The sequence below is a fragment of the Pelmatolapia mariae genome, linkage group LG2 (genome assembly GCF_036321145.2).
Source record: "Pelmatolapia mariae isolate MD_Pm_ZW linkage group LG2, Pm_UMD_F_2, whole genome shotgun sequence".
NCBI classification, from domain to species: domain Eukaryota; kingdom Metazoa; phylum Chordata; class Actinopteri; order Cichliformes; family Cichlidae; genus Pelmatolapia; species Pelmatolapia mariae.
In genome coordinates this window covers 4,389,585-4,409,855 of record NC_086228.1, presented here as the reverse complement: position 1 = coordinate 4,409,855, position 20,271 = coordinate 4,389,585, and the positions used below count along the sequence as shown (strand labels likewise).

Genomic DNA, 20,271 nt, shown 5'->3' with positions numbered 1-20,271 from the left:
TCTTTCCACTAGGTCTTCAACTTTAAACTGTAGTGTTTGCGCTCAGTGAACTTTTATTGGAAAAAACAAATCAAATATTTTTTTCTTTACTTCAGCCTTTTGAAGTTTACCAGCAAACCTCAGGAGACTCCTGTCTCTCATAATGTCAGGATGTAATCTGTAGTTCAAAAAAGCTGTGGTAGACATCGGTCTGTATGTAAAGGATATGCACCAAGGGCATTCTAACACTTCCTTTTTCAAAAAATCATCTTATTTCACAGCTGCGCAAAGCTGTGATGGACCATGTCTCTGACTCTTTCCTGGAGACTAATGTTCCCCTCCTGGTCCTCATTGAAGCTGCTAAGAATGGCAATGAGAAAGAAGTTAAGGAATATGCTCAGGTGTTCCGTGAACATGCCAACAAGCTGATTGAGGTATTGTATGTTTTGTTTTTTTCCCCCTTCCTCTCTCTCCAGTGCATTTGTAGTCAGAACCTGACCCAGCCCCAGATCATAACACTCAAATGCTTCAACTCTATCCCATTAGTATTGCATATTTAATTTTTATTGTAGTTTCTGTTCTCTGAGATAAAACTTGTGATAAGACTATAGCAATATTGTGCCTTTAAAAGGCTTCTTTAAAGGTCTTTGGTCAATTCAGTCTGATGTTGGTCACACTCTCGCACACAAACACTAAATACAGAAATAATAATTATTAAACATAATATTTAAGGAGCTCTATTGCAGATCCTGGGTCCTTACCCCCTTCCCTAAAATGAAAAATAATAAAAAAATTGCTATGTGGCCAAAGACACCAAAATTGCTCTTTCTTTATTATGAGAAGCAAAAAATATTTTTAGATCATTATGAAACTGTTTCGGGCTGTCATAGTAATCACGTCAGTAATCTTTAAGAGCTAGTTTTGAGTCCATAACCTTCCACTAACAGACGAGAATGCAATACATGGTAAAAAATAATTCAAGATGCAAGGAGAAAAGCAAAGTAATGGACTTGATAGGCAAGAAACTAACAGAACATTCAGCCGTGCTCATTAGTGGTCTTTCCTTCCGTTCCTCTAATGCCTGTGTAGAGCATCATATGCTGACATTTGAAAATGACTTCTCTCTATGGGCATATTGCCATGAGTGTAGCTGGACATGTTAGACTAGCTAGGACAAGCAACATGCATATTCACCAGGGAAACCATTGAAGCATCAGAAGGAAAGGGGGAGTGGGCAACAACACTGGGAAGTAGCCCCTTAAGTAGCACCTGAAGGCCTGAGTGTCATATGTGGCATTAGAGCACGACATTGCTAGACCTTGCTAATGCATGGTTACTATTTGTGCTTGTAACACTTAGAAACATGGGGGGGGGGGGAGTGTAATTTAAAAAATTTGAAATTTAAACCAAAGTAGCTTTGGTTTAAATTTGTTATGAACTTTATGGAGAAATTTCTTTTACTAATTTTTGCTTACAGTTTTCATTTTCATTTCAATATACATGTTGTATGATATTCATCTAAGAATAGAAGGTGCATCTGTAAAAACCGCTTATCAGCAGCACAAAAGGAAAAACTGTACAAATGATGTTTAAAGAATGTAAACTCCAAATACTGTCTATTTAAAGCTGGGGCTCGTTGTGGTAATTTTTGCTATCATGACTTTAACTAGAATATTTTACTTCCAAAGTCTCCATATCTGCAGTGGAACTGAGCTCCTACATCAGTCTAGTTGCACTAAAATATTTATCAGCAAAAGATGTTTTTGTCGTACATAAATTAGGAATGCTAGTTGCGTAGTAAAGCCACTGAACAGCATCTTGGCACTGCCTTGATGGGCATCATTATGGTAGAGTTTTAAGCACTGGGCAAAGTAACTTTCTTGCTGATTAGGCATTTTCTAAAAGGGAGCCAGTTGCAATAAAATTCCCATTTCAAAATCTACATTATTAGATACTCAGTGTAATCTAACAGTTTATCCTCCACATACTTTCTTTAGTGTGTTCCTTCCAAAAAATGACAAACATCAACTTCTGCAACACAAGCGTTCACAACCTAAGTTGATGTATGCCTTCAAACCTAGAGAGAGCCCAGCTCTAACTAGGACCTGGGAATTATAAATCATGTTTTGCAACAGCCTCGACAGAAGTGGCATACGTTGCTCTTCATTTTGGCTAAAGATTTCTGCCTTTTTAGAAGCTGCCAACATTGCATTTTGTCATTTTTACATTAACCTTTTTAATTATTTTTTTTATGTATCCCATCCCTGGTTAATATGATTGGCAAAAGCACACAGTCAAGTATTATCTCACTTCTCAGGAAAATTATTCCTGTAAGCCAACATCAATACAATCGGCTGAACAGTAAGCAGTTCACAGTGGAACTCTTGGCTTTCACCTTTAAATAAAAATGGTTGACATTTACCTTCAAATGCATGGTAGGAAGTAGGTATTGAACTGTGCTGTGGGCCGCTCTAGATTAGAGCCTTTGCCAAACAATATATATGCAAATCAATAGAGCTGGAAAGACTAGACAGAGAAGTTGAAACATGTTTGTTTCTTTATAACATATGGAACAAAAATGCTTTAAATACAGGATGTCCTCTGTTCAGTAGCAGGAATAGCAAAGAGCAACCAGTCTCTGGCTGTGTTTTGTATGACATCGCAGGTTGCGGAATTGTAGTCTGCCGTAAGGCAAATGGCCTATTACATTACACACATTTTTATGAAAGCTACATTATGACTGACCCATATTTAGAGAATGAGGGGGATACAAAAAAACTGCATTCAATTTGGCATGCACAAAGCTGTGTAAGGCTCTCATCCAGGCAAAGGGATGGTTGTCACATTATGCAGAGGGTTACTTATTTACCTCATTTAGATAAGTTGTTTGTTTTTGAGTGTGCACTCTGTTCTGAAATATAAGCTTTGGAGTGTGAAGCCACTATAAGTCATAAAGATGTGCTACATAGCAGGTTGAGATGCAGAGATGTGCATTACTGATGGTATAATCAGCAGTGGAAAGTGAATTTACTGGTACAACCCACCTTAGGATTTCTTTTGTTTAAAAAATAAAATAAAATTATATTAAGCATTGCCCTAAAGCTTGCTTTTTTTTAATGCTTTAAAAACAAAACAAACAAAAAAAACTTGCACCCATTATCCATAACTTTAAAACCAGTCACTAAATATTGTGTTCCCTCATGTCAGTAAAACAACTCTTGGTAATCAGCTTTTCCATGAGTGCATGGAGTTAATCAGTGTATTTAACCTTACCTGTCAGTGGTATTATGTCATCGACATGTGAATGACCAGTTGTACACCCTTTTATTTTAAAAAGATTTGGTGTATGAATACCTTATTGATGTTCAGGTCTAATGGATAACTTGATTTTTATTTATTTATTTTTTAAGCTTGATGTATGGATGGTCACACTGCAGTTGTATACTTGGCTCAATAGCATTGATACTAAACCACTGCAGTGATTAAGATATTTTATGGTAAATATATTATCCATGATATTAGCATAAGCTTATAGTTTGTTGGATTATCTGTCCTTAGTGCAACTGCTTCATTGGGATAACTGTTACAGGGCCATAGTTATTTCAAATAATTTGGCATTGTCATTCTTCTCAAATAAATGCAAAGCCAGTGTCTCAGCTAGGGCTGCCACAAACGATTTTGATAGTCGACTAGTCACCGATTATTTTTGCGATTAGTAATCACATCATGCATCCATTGGACGTACAACGTACAGCTTATTGCACCAGCGTGCATCTGCTCTTATATAACTATCATTAGCTTACAGCTTTAAGTGTTTAAGGTATGTGCTACCAAAAAATAAAGACAAGATGATAGTTTATTGAATTTAAATGAAATTTGCAGATTGTTTCGGTGAAGTTTTAATAAACTCAGCCGTCTGCTCCTTGCTATCTAAAATATAACAGGACACCGGAGTAAATTCTCGAGCATCTCACACTTCTGATAATCAGTTGTCTGCTTGACGTTTATTCAGCTGTGTAAAAACTATAACTTTAATCTCAGCCAAACAGATTTACTCAGGAACAAATAAAATACTGAAAAAAGCCAAACAATAACATTTTTAAGTTATCTAAGTGACTTATGCATGTTTAACCTGAGTAGCGAAAGACGGCGGTGGGTTTGAAAACGATTTGCCGGGAGTCCGGTGTTCTCACCAGCTCTAGTGAGCCTTGAACCCCGGCTAGCTATTGAGCTGGTGGGTAACAGACGTCTCCGAAAACGTGGGAGCGCTTTTGAAAATATGTGGTGTCTTGATAAACTGAGCAGATATTTGAAGTTTACACAGTTACATTCTCGCCTGAAAATATGTTAAATGTTTATTTTGTGACCCAGAAAGAATAATAAGAGTAATATTAAAACTAAGTAGCTGCCGCCATTGTTGGAAACTGAGCAGGGCCGCGATGATGAGGGGTTTAACGGCAGCTGGCATCCTTGTACATGCAGTGCTGCCATCTTCTGTTTTAGTCCGTTATTACACTCTTATATCCTACTACTTATTCCTGCGTCTTTTGGGATCTTACAAAGCTTCAAACGACGCATCGACTATTAAATTAGACGATTTTGATAGTCGATGTAATCGTGACTAGTCGACTAATCGTGGCAGCCCTAGTCTCAGCTTTAACATATGTTTGGTATGTTCACTGTGGTATGTTGGTATGTTCACTGTGAGAAATATGGGTTTGAGATTTGTAAATCATTGCATTTCCCCCCTACATTTTACACATTGTCTCAGCTTTCCTGGAGTTGGGTTTGTACGTATTGTTGATGACAGAGTACTTCTTTAACAAGGGGTTGTGTATTAAGGAATAGCTCTGTGGGACAGGAAGGTAAGAAAACAGGTGCACTTTGGTAATTGTTTGCATAGACTGTAAAGTCGGGCTCCCCTGATACTTTAAATGGTATGGTACAGTGTTGCAAGTGGAATGGCATCTCTCTATGCAGAAACATCTCCTTTCCCAGTGGTTCACAGGGGGCGTCATTAAAAGCTTATGTCAAAGATCGTGCAAGTAAAAACACAGGTCTTTCCAGTTTTTCTTCTTGTAACCACTCTTCATTCGTCCTCATGGATTACTAAATGTTCTCCCTCTGGTTCCAGTATGTTTGAATAGCGATGTAGGATATATTTATATCAATGTTTCAGTGCTTTAGCTATGCAGTGAAAAAAGTGCTTCTCATCAGCAAAATTACTCAGAAATTTTAAGGGTTGGGAAGAGCCTCCTCAGTGCAACACTTTGGCAGCCAGTGATGCACCACCATCAGCCCATCAAATAAGATGTTTTTTGTTTTTGTTTGTTTTTTCTAATAAGTATTATTTTCTAATAAGTATTATTTCCCTGTCTGTTAATGGTACCAGAGGAAGAAGAATATCATCACAGAAACCTGTTTTTGAATACAAGTTGATTAAAGGAAAAAGATAAATTGAATGCCTAAGCTGAGCTTTTTTCATTCCTTTTCCAACCTCGTGCTTTTGATCCAATCAGACCTGTTATTAATGTACGTTTTAAAATCCAGTGTGTCATCTTGGCTGACGGTTTTGTTGCGCTTTGTGACCCAGATGTCAGTAAAGTAGTAAATTAGTGACCAAACTCTAACAGATTGATGAGTGGGAATACAAAAATAAGAGCAGAACTGTTGGACTCCTTGTCCTTGCGACTTTGCTGTCATGAGTTGGTTTAGTCCTTTGTAATTGATTATGTTTCAGCACATTTTCTGTCTGTTGGATAATCCCATTTTGGCGCAGTTCCTCGCATCCCAGGCATTCTGTTACAGCATTGCTGCCAGTATATGCCAACCAAAATGGGAATCTTCAAAGCCTTTGACCTAAATTTATGTCGCTATGAGTAGATGTCTAATGTAAAACTTGAGTATGAAAGAGTATTTAGAGATAATTGTAGGAGAGCTTTATTTTAGTCAACACAGAAAAAATTACTGATGTTGGCAGCTGCAGGCAAGATTTGCTTAGTTTAGCACTCCCGTTCTCACTCTACTGCTCACTTTTTGAAAGTGTCATTAATATTTGCCTCTCCAGGAGCGTAATGACAATCTGGCAGTCTTGTGATTCAGTCACTGAGAATAACGATATCCTTGAGTTAACCAGCTACAACTTAGATTTCCATTTGGTGAAATTTACTTTTATTCTGGGAATTGAATACAGAACTTTCCCAACAGCTGGGCTTTTGTTTTTCTTCCTACTTTTCTGGTTTCTCCCTCTGTGTCATCATATTGTATCATTTTTAGCAGCTTTATAAATTAATCCACAGCAGTGGGTTTGTATTCCACAGGGATTAGTTGTATTGCAGAGCTGCTCCATTTCTGATGGAAGAATCCCTAAACCAGGCTACCATAATGAACTTATCCAAGTTTAATTATGTATCTACAGTATGTATGGCATTTGTTTCTGTTTTTTCTCAAAATTAGTGCAGTGCCCCCTTCAAAGTGCTGCCTTTATTCAGAACAGGCTCGCAGCATCTGAGATTTGCGGCGAGAGGAATGGTAACAAAAGGGATAAATGATTTGGGTTGCTAACACCCACTGTGCTTGAGCCAACACTGCACCTATTGGTTCCTGTGAGTTAGATGGACCATTTCAAGCAATGCAAAGACAGACACTAGCAATTAAGTGTTTAAAATTTTCATATTGTGATTATTTTCTTATCACAAATATCAATATTTATCACAGCTATCGGTTTTGTTACTTGCTGTGTAAATGTGCTGAAAGTATATTAAAACAAACTGAAATTGTCTTAACAAATGTCATATTGATTGAGGGTTACAAACAAAACTAAAATAAACAAAAAAAGACCACCCCTGAATATGAACAATTTAGTTTTGACTGTGGTTTTCTTCCTTTCCTTTTTATTTGAATAATTTATAGCTCCAGCACCTCAGCCAAGCGTGATACAAAGCTTTGTACTGAAAACAAACAAGCATTTATACTAGTTTGCATATGAGTAGTTTTAGTGACCTCACACACCTTAAATAATTATCAGGAATCAATGGACACAACAGTGGCAGGTTTTTTCTTTCTCTTTTTTTGAAGCAGGGTAATCACACATGTTTTTTGTTGTTGTTGTTTTTTTGTGAGATTTCTTGCCTTTGGTTAACAATTTTGTTTTTTGTTCATTGTAGGTGGCAAATCTGGCGTGCTCCATTTCCAACAATGAGGAAGGGGTAAAGCTGGTCCGTATGGCTGCATCTCAACTGGAAAGTCTTTGCCCCCAGGTATGTTTGCCCCCAGCTGTCACCGAGCTCAGCGATTGGTCTTGGAGCACATCCAAAAGTCAATAAAATTAATTGCAAGCACATACTGTCTTCAGCGGACAACAGTTGAAATCTGTTTACGTCTCTAACCTCCCTTTTTTTTTTGTGTGTGTGTGCAAATAACAAGTTTGTTTTGCTTGTCAATCTTTTGACCATTGAGTCCATTTTTTCCACACAGCTGCTGCTAATGCTCTTTTTAAGCTCATCTAATGAGGCCCATTCATCCTGAGCTATGATATCCACAGATGTTTCTTAGTCCAAAACAAACAATCCCTTATTTTTGCCCTAGTCAGTATCTAAAAACACTCCCTGTAATCACCTCTAGAAATTAATTTTCTTCCTAATTCAATCCTAACATTGAGCTAGGGGAATGGGGTCTTCGTGCAATCAACCTATGCTAATGTTGTGGCTCAAGGCTATGTTGTAATTGAGCTTTAATGGTTGTAATTGGGTGATTACAGGTGATTAATGCAGCGTTAGCCCTCGCTGCCAAGCCCAACAGTAAGGTGGCCCAGGACAATATGGATTTGTTCAAGGAGCAGTGGGAGAAGCAGGTTCGCGTCCTCACTGATGCTGTCGATGACATAACCTCCATTGATGACTTCCTTTGTGTGTCTGGTAAGTCTTGTTCATTTGCATGTCATAGCCATGAGGGAACAAAATAAGTTTTTCCAAATAGTTGTAATGGTCTGGATTTTATTATTCGTGATGCTTATAGACTAAACGCAGTGCATAACGGAGGAAAAACCTTTTTATAAGGTCTGTGGTAGTACGCTGTACACTTCTCAGATATATATATCTGATGTGGCCTTGGCAAAATGTTTAAACGTAGAAGACCATATTTGTCACCACTATCCACACAACAGGGTGATTGAGATTGTAGTGCGGTGCTAACCACTGTTATTTGATTTAAAATATAACGTATGTATGTAAGATGCATAAGCCATCTTAATTCTCCCTTTGCAAAGTGTCCAACAACAAGCATCGGTTCACTCTCCAAGGTATCATTATGCTCTATAGAGAAAAACCCAGAAGCATGAGCAGAACTACATCTCTATTTGACATCCTGTCATGTATGTTGAAGCACACAAATGGTTTAGAGTCCTCATTAAGCATTAAGCAGAGTGGCTTCTCTGACCTCCAGCCAAGGACAGACTGTAATTTACACAGTGGACATTTGCATTTTATAGGCGGGTCGTTAATAAGTATTCTAAGAAATGGTTTTCAAACCCATACCCCCCAACAAACGCATATTTTTACTTGAGTTTTCCAGTGGCTTTTAATTTCAGGACTAACTCAGGAATGAGAACTTTCTAATAATTTTTTTAGACTGTCACATTATGTGTCATATTATACTGTAGTCTTTTCGATTTAAAGGAAAAAAAAGTGTGTGTGTGTGTGTGTGTGTGTGTGTGTGTGTGTGTGTGTGTGTGTGTGTGTGTGTGTGTGTGTGTGTGTGTGTGTGTGTGTGTGTGTGTGTGTGTGTACACACGCACACACACACACACACACACAATAACATAAACATTCATCCAGTCGGGCTGCCTGTATCCTTTTAGCAACATATTAAACTAATAAAAAAAGTGTACACTAATAATTTCACATTGCTTTATGTCCCCAGAGAACCACATCCTGGAGGATGTGAATAAGTGTGTCATCGCTCTGCAAGAGAAAGATGTTGATGGTTTGGACCGTACCGCCGGGGCTATTCGAGGCCGTGCTGCCAGAGTTGTTCATGTGGTTACTTCAGAGATGGACAATTATGAACCTGGAGTCTACACAGAGAAGGTTTTGGAGGCAACCAAGCTCCTTACTGATACAGGTACCACAGAAACAAATAAGTTTACTACTAAATAAATTTAGACAAAAAGACTGAGAGGGTAGACACGGTAACACTTGCTAATGTAGGCAGGTTACTCCAAGTAAAACGAGAAAGCAGTGGGTCCATCAGGGAATTGATAATGGATGGCGTCATGGTTGTTGTGTCCATATTTTATATACATTCTGTGGTTATCACTTATATACCATATTTTCCGCACTATAAGGTGCACTTAAAATCCTTTAATGTTCTCAAAAATCGGCAGTGCGCCTTATAATCTGGTGCGCCTTATCTATGAATTCTGGCTGTTTATTGACCTCGAACCGATTTTATGCTACTGTAGTCAGGAGCCTCGCGGCTCATAGTAATCTGGGTCCAAAACTGTCCCGTCAGGTCCCAAAGTCAAACGAACACTGTAAATTCTTTCATCTTTAATAAAATGATCAGTGTTGCTGCTTTACCAGGTGTAACAATTAAGTTTAACATCCAGGCATCCATGAAAGCAGAATATATTAAATTTAACGGAGTTAGCAGTTAGCAGAAAGTTAGCTCGCTACTTTCGCTAGTTACCTAAACACGATATACCATGTTCTGACTGAGAGATTTCTGGGGAAAAAAAGAAAACGTACAGCTCTGCTATCACTTCCAACATGAATGAAGACAGAAAACTACAGAATAGTGACGTTTGTAGGGTTACTGAAGTTGGGCTAGATGGTATATAATGCTGTGCTAGTGATCGCTAGTGACACAGCTATGTTAGCATACCAAAGCATAACACAGTGAACCTGGAGAATGAACGCTAACTTTTTTCCATTTGATAAAAGTTCCCAATGTGTTTTTTTTTGACAAATGCAATTGCATGGACAATTGCTGTAAATGGACCAAACTTCAGTAGGGGAGAACAACTGAGATAATCCAGCCACAATATGAGGTTCGTCATTAATATAAGATAACCTTTATTAGTCCCACACGTGGGAAATTTGTTTTGTTACAGCAGAAAGTGGACAGTGAAAAGTTACATAGCAAAAGTTAGAGCTTTTGCTATGTAACAGCTACCAGCGAATTCAACATTAATGAATCAGTTGTACGGAAGTGGAGGAAGCAAGAGGAATGAGTTGAGTAAAGTTTGACTTATCTGACTGTTTTGTTTCGTTTAATGCGCCTTATAATCCAGTGCGCCTTATGTATGAAAACAGACCCATTTGTCGACAGTGCGCCTTATAATCCGGTGCACCTTATTGTCCGAAAAATATGGTATTTATGATCTACTTACATGGACTGACACACTAGGGGCCATAATGGCATGAGCGTGATAGTCTTTCTTTGATGTCCGTCTTGTTTTTGTGTAAAAACGGTTGACAAGAGTATAAAAAGATTAACTACAAAAGGGCTTTAAAATAATAGGGTCCCCCAGTTTAGCTCTTGCAGACTAGGAGAATCTGTGGATCACAAGTTTGTTTGTTTGTTTGTTTGTTTGTTCTTTCCTAAGATTTTATTTTTATTTTGAGAATAGCTTTAGTCGCTTTCAAGAATGAGCTTATTTTGGTTATGCTTATATATTTATTATAGGTGGTGGTGGTAGTACTAGTACAGTACAAACGCAGCACTTTTTACAAACAGAAAATGCATGTTTAGACAGATTGTCTGTAATATGGTGCACTGCACTGTTGGAGTATTTGTGTACAAATTAGTAGTCATACACATGTATAAAGAATTTCCTTTAATTTATTTTATCAAAAGGCCTCTAAAATCTTAACTTTTTATTTTTAAAAAGGTGGAGAGACCCTGCTCCATCCACTTTATCTTTGGTACATTGCCTGGTCCTAAAACCACACTAGTATCTGCCTACAAAGTTGTTTCTCAGAAGTCTGCCCTTTATTTGATTTGTCTTTGCTTTGGATGTTTTTGAGCATTTGAGTGCTGGTGGCATTTTAAAAAGCAACTTGTATAAATCTAGAATTGGCTTGTGAAATGCAATTTTCTGTTGAATGAGCCTGAGACATTTTGAGCTCTTCCACAATTCATTATGGTGCATTGTGTGATATGGTCTCTCACACAGCTTGCATTACTAGTCAGTATGACATGACGGTCACTCTTAACCCTTCAGTAGTATTCAGTTTTAATCCAAATTATGACTTAATCAATCTGTCATAGGTTCAAAGACTGAGTCATATTACAGTTCCTTCCACTTGTGCTGTTATATTACAGTTTACTGTGTGAAGGTTTTTTTCCTTCAAAGGACAAATTCCCAAAAATATTTTGCAATGCAATAGAGAGGGGGAAAAAAAAACAATATTCACCTGGGCAAAAAAATCTTTATTAGCCTCTATTTTCAGTTTGTCTGAATGTTGAGGTGCATTTATACAGTGTTTTCCTCCAGTTAGTAAAAATGTTTAAAGTTCATTATCTATGGATTCACTAACAATACAGTTATTTATTAACACTTTTTTTTTTAAATGGGAACTTATTTGAAAGAGTCAGTTGTGATAGTTTAAGGAGAGTAATCACTGTGACTGAAAAAGCCTGGAGGTTGTAAGCACAAAACCAAATCCGCTTTTTAATCCTGCTGCTCCCTCCCTCAACATTTGCATCTTAACACCCATGCTGTTCTCATGAAGTTGCAGCAAAATGCAACTCTCTTAATGCAGTGCTTTAAGTGGTATCTATGCATATGTCCTGGTGAGTCCTCCAGAGCATTTATCAAATTGTCAGGAGTGCAAAATACATGGACCCTGAGACGGTTTTTTGAAAGCATCTATTGGAAAATGGATAATAGCTTTTTCTTCCATGTGCATTCATTTAAGGCATTGAGTAGACCACCAGTGCAAATTTCATTAGGTTTAATATAACACTTTGTAATTATGAATTCTGACACCACTATCTTCGTTTGCATTTAATTTTAATTCAACAGCAGATCAGAACTATTGTTCAATATTATCACTGGGGCGATTGATACTGATAAGTCGATTAATGTAATTTCCTTACTAGACTAACAGTATGTGTCAAGTAGCTTTATAACCCAAGTTACACTGAGAGAAATGTGATGGATGTAAAATGAAAAATAGGTCCAAGGTAAATTACTCTGATATAAGGATAAATATTTACAGAAATGTGTCTAACAACATTGTCAGTCCTGCTTATGGAACGCTATCTGATCAGTTTTCACTGTAGGAAAAAAAGACCTACAGAGGTAGTCAGCATCAATACAGCTGCTTTATTATTTGATTCTGACAGTACAGAAACGGTAGAAATGAGCCTTACATGTTAGTGAGTTGTGTACGGTTTACACTGCCAACACAATTATTACAACATACAGCTGTCAGGAAAAGCCACAAGAGCATTGATAAAGGAACTGATCAACTTCATCTCTGCTTCCTGTAGTCATGCCACGGTTTACAGAGCAAGTGGAGTCTGCAGTGGAAGCCTTGAGTGCAAACCCCTCACAGCCTGTGGATGAGAACGAATTCATTGATGCATCCCGCCTGGTGTATGATGGCATTCGTGACATCCGTAAGGCTGTCCTCATGATCAGAGTAAGTTGCACAGTTTTGTTTTTGTTTGCCTGTTCGTTCTTTCTTTCTTTCTTTCTTTCTTTCTTTCTTTCTTTCTTTCTTTCTTTCTTTCTTTCTTTCTTTTTTTCTTTCTTTTTTTTTTTTTTTTTTTAAATCTAATTTATTATTTCTAATGCAAAGTAAGGCTTCATATTGTCATCTATTTTTCTCTTTCAAATTGTGACAGTGGGAGTTCTGACGGATGATTTTTGATGTGGTTTTTAACAGCTTTTGAACAGAAGTCATATTGTTGGAGTTGCTCTATTGTTGCCATATGAGTAGTAATATCCAGATTAGCTTTTTATCTATAATTGTGAGAACCTGTACACATGCAGTCTTGGGAACCTATGATTAACTTGTCTCAGGCAGTGGCCAACCTAATTGACCAGACTTGCAATTTCGGTAACAATGGGTTTAGTTGTCTGTGGCATAATGCCTTTTACTTGAGTCGAGCCACAATTTGGACAGTAGTAAGTCATTGTGTCCCGTGGATGAAGAAAACATTCTCATCAGGGTAAAACGTTTCATCATAGGATCACTAAGAACAGTTTGGGCATTCAATCACAAATGGACTCAATCCATATTTCCTCTAAAATAAAGAAAAGTGAAGGGGGGAAAATCCACACAGACTGTAGGAAATAAGATTCTGGGGGAATTTTTTTGTCTTTCAGCATATTACCCCCTGTAGCTAAAGTACCTGAAACTGCCAAATTTGATTTCTCAGTAGGAAGCAAATTTCTTTAAACCACTTGTCATGTTTTAACAGTACCAAATTATGTATTTATTACACTAAGATACAAAGTACTGGTTGCTGTCTTCTGTTATTTTCAACACATTTTTTTTAATTGAAAACACTAGCCTTGACAGCACATTTTGTTTTGACAGTGGTCCTTAACTCTTATTAATAATCCTGCTCAACCACAAACAAAAAAAAACCCCAACAACAAATGAAAAGAGGAACATTATCCTGCATTTGCATTATAATAAGTGAATGATTTAAGATGGAGGGTTTAATTGGCTTTCTTTAATTGAATTGCAAGCCGAAGAACTATATTTTCATCAATTTCCATCTGCCCTAGCTCCACTCTTCTTACCCTTTTTGTTTCAGATCCAGCTGTGAACATTGGGCTTATGGTTTGGGCTGAACACTACCTGGTAGATTTGTGGGCAGGTGTAATTTGGCACGTGTGACTGTTAACAGGACTTATTAAGGAGCTTTGCTCATAATGTATCTGTTAGCTTTATTCTGCCTTTAAGTGCCAGCTGGAGAGACTGATGAGATTGAACCTTCACCCACCACTTTCTAGAGAAGGCAAAGAAAAAAAATGGATTAGTGTTAGCTCTGCATTTATGTTATTTCCAGCAGCATCTACACAGCAGACTCTTTAATCTTAGTCTTAATTACTGTTTGTTATAATAAGATTAAAGGCGTATCAAAAGCATTGATCTAGACTGATTCAATTGCAGGCTAAACTGTCATTCAAGGGTTTTTGTATGTGAAACGGGGCACGTTCAATTCTGAGTCCAAAGAAATATGAAATCCTCCTAACAGCTGCGCTGAGATGGCCACGGGAGAGCTTCTCTTCAGGGCATGTCCACTCACATGTACAAACCCACCCTCTTGCTTTCTTTCTAAAAATCCCCACATGCAAGGCCCTAGTCTTAAATCAAAACAGACAAGAGTGTGGTTGGGGCTGCTTAAGATAGACTCATCTTTAACCTCTATAAGTAGTGCACAGACAGTCTGTTAGATGTCCCTTGAATATTTGACAGGCGGACAGACCCCTCTCCCAACCTCCAGTGACATCAGAGAAATATGCCTCCTAGACATGAAACGGTCTCGAAGTCAGCGAGCCACTGACAGTTAGATACAGAGGGCAGCTGTTACCGTATGATTTGTGCGGTGCATCACAGCCCAAGGTGATTTTGCTGCCTCTGTCCTAAAAGAAGAAAAAATTGTGACATTCTGCTCATAGCCTCTGTGGGTCGAGACAAAAAGAATAACACTGGGGGGGATTTCAGTGTTGAACTGTCTCATTCATATTTACGACAGGAGGAAAAAAAATTCTGGATAAGGCTATGTCTGTTTTCCAGCTCTGTCATAATGCTATAATTTCACCTCTTGCCCTGTACACTTGTAATTATTGCATTTCAGATATCATCTGTACATGTATGCGTCATGAAGGCGTTACAGGTGACATGGATAATTGCAGCTTTCAGACACTGTAGAAATACAGAGAATTATCACCTAAAAACCTGATTAACACATTTTCCCACAATGTGGAAAAAGTGGGTTTTAACTTCATTTACTTTGACAGCAGGTTTTCAATATGTTGTCTTTTTTAGACTGTAGGCTATTGTTGTCACTTCTCACAGTAGTTTCCCACTGGGTGCCCACCATGAGTTATGATTTCTGAGCCTCCCACGTTCACAGGTTATCTGTTGCACAGGCCGCAGCAGGTGATATCTCTGCCCCACTGAACAGCATTGTCTGAGTTGAAAGCGATGCCGATGAGTCACTACAGCTTTTGTATCTGAAACCATACCCATATTCCCTTGAGAACAAGAACATCTCTACATTCCCTAAAGCAGAGTAAGGTTGTTCAGAGACTTTCAACTATTTTTTCATTACAGAAAGGAGGTAGTGAGACAGCCGGATAAGCACAAGCCAGGGCGTCTGCATCCTAATGTCCCTTTATCTGTCCACATCATCTCCCCTGTTCCTACGTATCAACTAACTTTTGCCTATCACTTAATATTGTATCTTGCCTGAAGCATAACCGGCAAAGATAAAGTTCATTTTATATATTAATATATGGCAAATTGTTCCCTGTGGCTTGTTTTGCATTCAGGGCAAGAGGTAAAGGATCTGAGATGAAGTGGCAAAATTCTGGAAAAACACAATTCATGCCTCACTCGCCTTTCTACAGATAGCGACAGATGGGCCTCTAAAGTGTTTTGCTCCCAATATGTTTCGTACCAGCTCATACCTTCATTTTCCCTCTGAAGATGCACAGGCAGCACATTACACTTGATTTACAAATTCATTTGGAGTTTACAGTTTCTCTACCAAGCTGTAGAGAGTGTAGACATTTATCTCATGCTGCCCTGTCTGGCAGCACTAAGGCATTTCTCATAGATAGTAAGCAGGTTTGATATTTAATAGTGTTCACAATGCTGTAGTATGCCAATATTATTTTATGTTCCCCACTTATGTACAAACAGCTTTTTCTTACCTTATTCCACTTCATCTCCCATTTTTCTTTTTTCCCCTCCTCCTGGACGTTTTTTTTTTTTTTTTTTGGGATGTTTGTCTTTCTTTTGACATCTTCTCATGCTCTGTTGTCTTGTTACAGACTCCAGAGGAATTGGATGACTCTGACTTTGAGACTGATGACTTTGATGTTCGCAGCAAGACCAGTGTGCAGACAGAGGATGACCAGCGTATTGAGGGCAAAAGTCTACGGGTATGTTGTTCAGAGGTTCTGATTCTGTATTTACTCCTCTTCCTCTAAAACGAAGGGTCATCAAATTGCAACAATACTTTGGGAAAAATTGTGAAATATCCCAGAGAGAAACGCATTTTAAAAATGTATTTTCCTATGAGAAAATGGGTTGCTTCAGTGTGCAGCTTAACTGTATTTTTACATGGTTAAATATAAGCTTTAAAAGATTGTGCATGTTTCAGTAACACAATTTATTATTGTCATCCAACTCTTTCACATTTATTTTTATATGGTAGGTTTAATAATACAATGGAGACAAATCTCACTCGACTGGTACAATAACATCAATTGGAATAGTTTATTTGAAGCGATTTCATATCTCTAATGAAATTTCAAGATGAGAAAAGTAGAACCAATACATTAGTCTTTCTATATTTGCAGTAAATATTTAGTCTTTTGTAAGTGTTCTAATATTAATGCTGTCCCAGCCATTGTTTATTTTTCAAACACTTCACCCACGTACTTGGTGATGATGGGTTATGCATAAATGGCTTGTCTTCTCAATAGCTCAAGTTATGGGGGAAAAAGGTTTAACTATATAGAGTTCTTATATTCAACTTAAAATGGACCTGTTATGGTTTTACTTACTTTCTCTGTTTCTCAAAGAATGGATAGATATAGATGAGTATGACACTTTTTGGCTAATGCTAAAAGATGAGCTGTTCTATCGATTCAGAGCAATACTGGGGAATCAAAACTTTACATGAGTTTTAAGGAAACTGGCATCTTTAAAATATTTTTCTTAATATTTGGCCCCATTAGTCTGTCATTAAAATGTTATTGAAGAAAAGCATCATAGTAGCCAAGCAGCTTTTTTTTATTCTGAGTCATGCAAGCTCTTGTGCGCACGTAAAGCTGTTTAAGCTATATTCGATTAAGTGAAGACAGTTGGTGACTCAAGAATAATCTTTTGCTCACTCATTTTAACTGTTTTAAAAATAGTAGAGGTTTTTCACTGCAAATGACCTTTTTAACAGTATTTATGGCAACAGAGACCTTCTGCACTCACCTTTAAGCATAGATTGGAAATATGATAAAAGCAGACAAATATAAAGCTCAGCAGCAACACATGTATGCAGATGAGTTGGAGAAATTTTCCATTTTTAAGTCCGCTTACTTGGCTACAGTACAATGTAGAAACTCAAAAATATGGAAGTAGAAATGACGATAATAAGTCAACTTTAAAGTACTGACTTCGTGTGAATTACGTCCTCCAATTTGCTTTCCTTCAGTCATCCATGCCATCTGGCTCTTAGATACCATGTCACAGACGGAACCAGTGATTTTTTTTTTGTTGACTGAGCAGTCTGCGCTCTGTGAGCTACCTAAAAAGACTGAACAGCTAGTTATTTTGTTTCTTTCCCTGCATGGTGTAACACACTGCGACTCCAATCTTTTGTGCCTCTGGACAGCAGCTTTGTGTGTTCTTTTGTCATGAGATTACTTCAATACAACATTCAGTTGGATAGGACTGAACTGCAGTTCTACAGTATTTGTACTACACACCAAATTTGTTAAATTTAAGGTTAAGCTTACTTGTAACTTTATATTTTAAGAATATAGAGAGATTTACATGTCTTGATCTCAAAAATCCCTCATGGCACAGTGATCCATCGGTACATTTCAAGTGTTTTTTGTTTTTTTTTGTTGTTGTTGTTTTTAAATCGCCAAAGATGATCTATTTTGTTAGGTACAGTCTTTCAATCTGTGCACTGCATAAACAGCTCTTTTGAAGCTTATGTGCCTCTAGAGAGAGGGTCCCATTTATCAGCAATAGAATGAACACTTGTGTGATGATATTGGATTTCCTGCTCTTAAGTGTCTGCCTACTTTGGCCTGACAGGCTCATTCACTGAATGGCTGATGTCTGATTGCCTTTTTTGGAAGCTGCCCTCTTACTCTCCAGTCCAAAAGGATGGATAAATATGGTGATAAATACATCTTAACGTGAATAAAGTAGTTGTAAATAACTCCCCTTATACTGGTCTAAAGTGGCCAGAGGTGGTGAGTTCATATTTTCCCAAGATATGTTACATATGACTAGACCTGGGCGATATAAGATTTTTTTCATATCACGATATGTTTTTTTTTTTTCATTTCTGGCGATAACGATATATATCACGATATAAGCCAAATAACTATATTTGTAAGATTTAAATGTGCCATTGCTCACAAGTAAAATGTGAAATAATCTGCAGCTTGTTTTGATTTAAATATTTATTTCCCATAATAAGTTCAACTTTTGTAGATGTACTTAAGGAACATGAGACTTCAGTTTCAGATAAATAAAGGCAAATATTGCAAACTACACAAAAGGCAGCCGCTAAAGCGTTTAAGTTTCAAAATAGAACAAACAAAACAGACTACTAAATTGTCAATTCTACTTAGAAACAAAATATTAATTCTAAAAATAAATCTTAGTTCGGTTTTACAGAAGAACAGACAAAATTGACTAACTTTTGTCAATATCAAATAAACTGAGAACTAAAAGGAAATTCTCAATCTCTCCTTGTTGTATAGCTTAGCTTTTCAAACAGTTTTAACAGTTACTTTAGTCTGACAAAAGCCGAATGACGAATTAGCGCTTTCAGTCAGAGATTGAGCATGCACCGCTTTATTGTATTTCCAGACTTGATTTTGGCACAATTTACAGTGCGCGCTACTCTGTTTTTTGTCAGACTTGAAATAGCCGAAATACCTTCACACGACCGAACTTCTATGGCCCTTCCGTTCGACAGTCTCTCCGGAATTGGAACCATCATCGGTTTTTTTCTTCGGTAACCTTCGCTCACGCTCTCGGTTGATTTTTCTCTAGTCGGCAAACTCATTTCCTCCATTACCTGGGCAGCCCGGCTGCAAAAACAAATACACATGTGCGCCTTGGCACTTGTGCTGTACGTAACAAGTCACGTGACGTGACGCTGCGGCTGTGATTGGTTCGGCTCTGCGCTACTTAATTTGGATTGGCTGTTCTCTTCTTTTTTCTTTTTTCTTTTTTTTTTTTTCCTAAGAGGACAAGAGAGATGAGGCCTATCGCAATAGTTTAATTTTTCTATCGAGAAAAAGTTATTTCGCAATACATATCGTTATCGTTCTATCGCCCAGCTCTACATATGACTCACTCGCTCTGAACGTAATTTTGAACCCAGCTTTGAATTTTGGGGATGAGAGAACAATATTATTTTCTTATTTATTCAGAGGGTACTTCATGCAACCATTATTCAGACACGTTGCTGAAAAGCAAGTTACACACCAAATAGTGATCAATTATGCATGTGTTTAAATTCTAAATAAAGGGTCACACAGTTGTGTAGGACATCCTGCTGCCTTGGTATTCTCAGGCGTGGTTTCAAAAAAGACTCACTCATGGATTATGGCCGCCAAACTTATGTTCATGGTATCAGCAACAGTATGTTGAGGTCTAGTTTGCTAACCATCCATGCTTTTCATAAATCCTCCTTCAGGCTATCATGGCTGAGTTGCCCCAGGAGCAGAAGGCAAAGATTGCTGAACAGGTGGCCAGCTTCCAGGAAGAGAAGAGTAAGCTGGATGCAGAGGTATCCAAGTGGGACGACAGTGGCAATGACATCATTGTGTTGGCCAAGCAGATGTGCATGATCATGATGGAGATGACAGACTTCACCAGGTGAGTGTTAGTGGACTGCTTTAAAGAATACCTTTGATTGGTAATTACTGTCATGTACTTGCACGGGGACAAAATACGTGCCGCATGTCAACTTCCCCCTTGCTCGCATTAATATTCTGTTGTTGTGCACTTCAGGCAAAATGCCTTCCAAGTCAGATTGCATATTTAACTTAAGCCTGTGTCAAATACAATCAGCCAGTAAGCCTACATTTGTTTTCCCAACATTTGCCCATATCTGCACAATGCTGTGCACCTAGTTTAGCAGTACCATTCATGCATCAGTGCCCTTTTCCTTGAGCAGCACTGTTGGTAGGATTTTGTGCTTGATTATTTTTCAGTCCTCCTTTAATCTTAATATGCACAGCCATAAGCAGTGTGTCAGATCTCCCTCTCTCCTGGTACATGAATAAAGCTCTGGAAGTGGGAATTCTCCATCCACAGAGCTGCTCTAAAGTGGCTGTATTCACTCTTG

At 37.9% G+C, this 20,271-nt stretch overlaps 1 protein-coding gene across 1 annotated transcript in view; it reads left to right on the top strand.

The window, feature by feature from the left end:
• ctnna1 (catenin (cadherin-associated protein), alpha 1) overlaps positions 1–20,271 on the top strand; it is a 71,739-nt gene that overhangs the window by 33,913 nt on the left and 17,555 nt on the right. Inside the window, exons 9-15 of the mRNA XM_063490825.1 lie at positions 261–413; positions 7,146–7,238; positions 7,739–7,895; positions 8,899–9,099; positions 12,478–12,629; positions 16,004–16,114; positions 19,618–19,799. Coding sequence (XP_063346895.1) covers positions 261–413; positions 7,146–7,238; positions 7,739–7,895; positions 8,899–9,099; positions 12,478–12,629; positions 16,004–16,114; positions 19,618–19,799 — 1,049 coding nt within the window. The remainder of the gene's footprint in view (positions 1–260; positions 414–7,145; positions 7,239–7,738; positions 7,896–8,898; positions 9,100–12,477; positions 12,630–16,003; positions 16,115–19,617; positions 19,800–20,271) is intronic.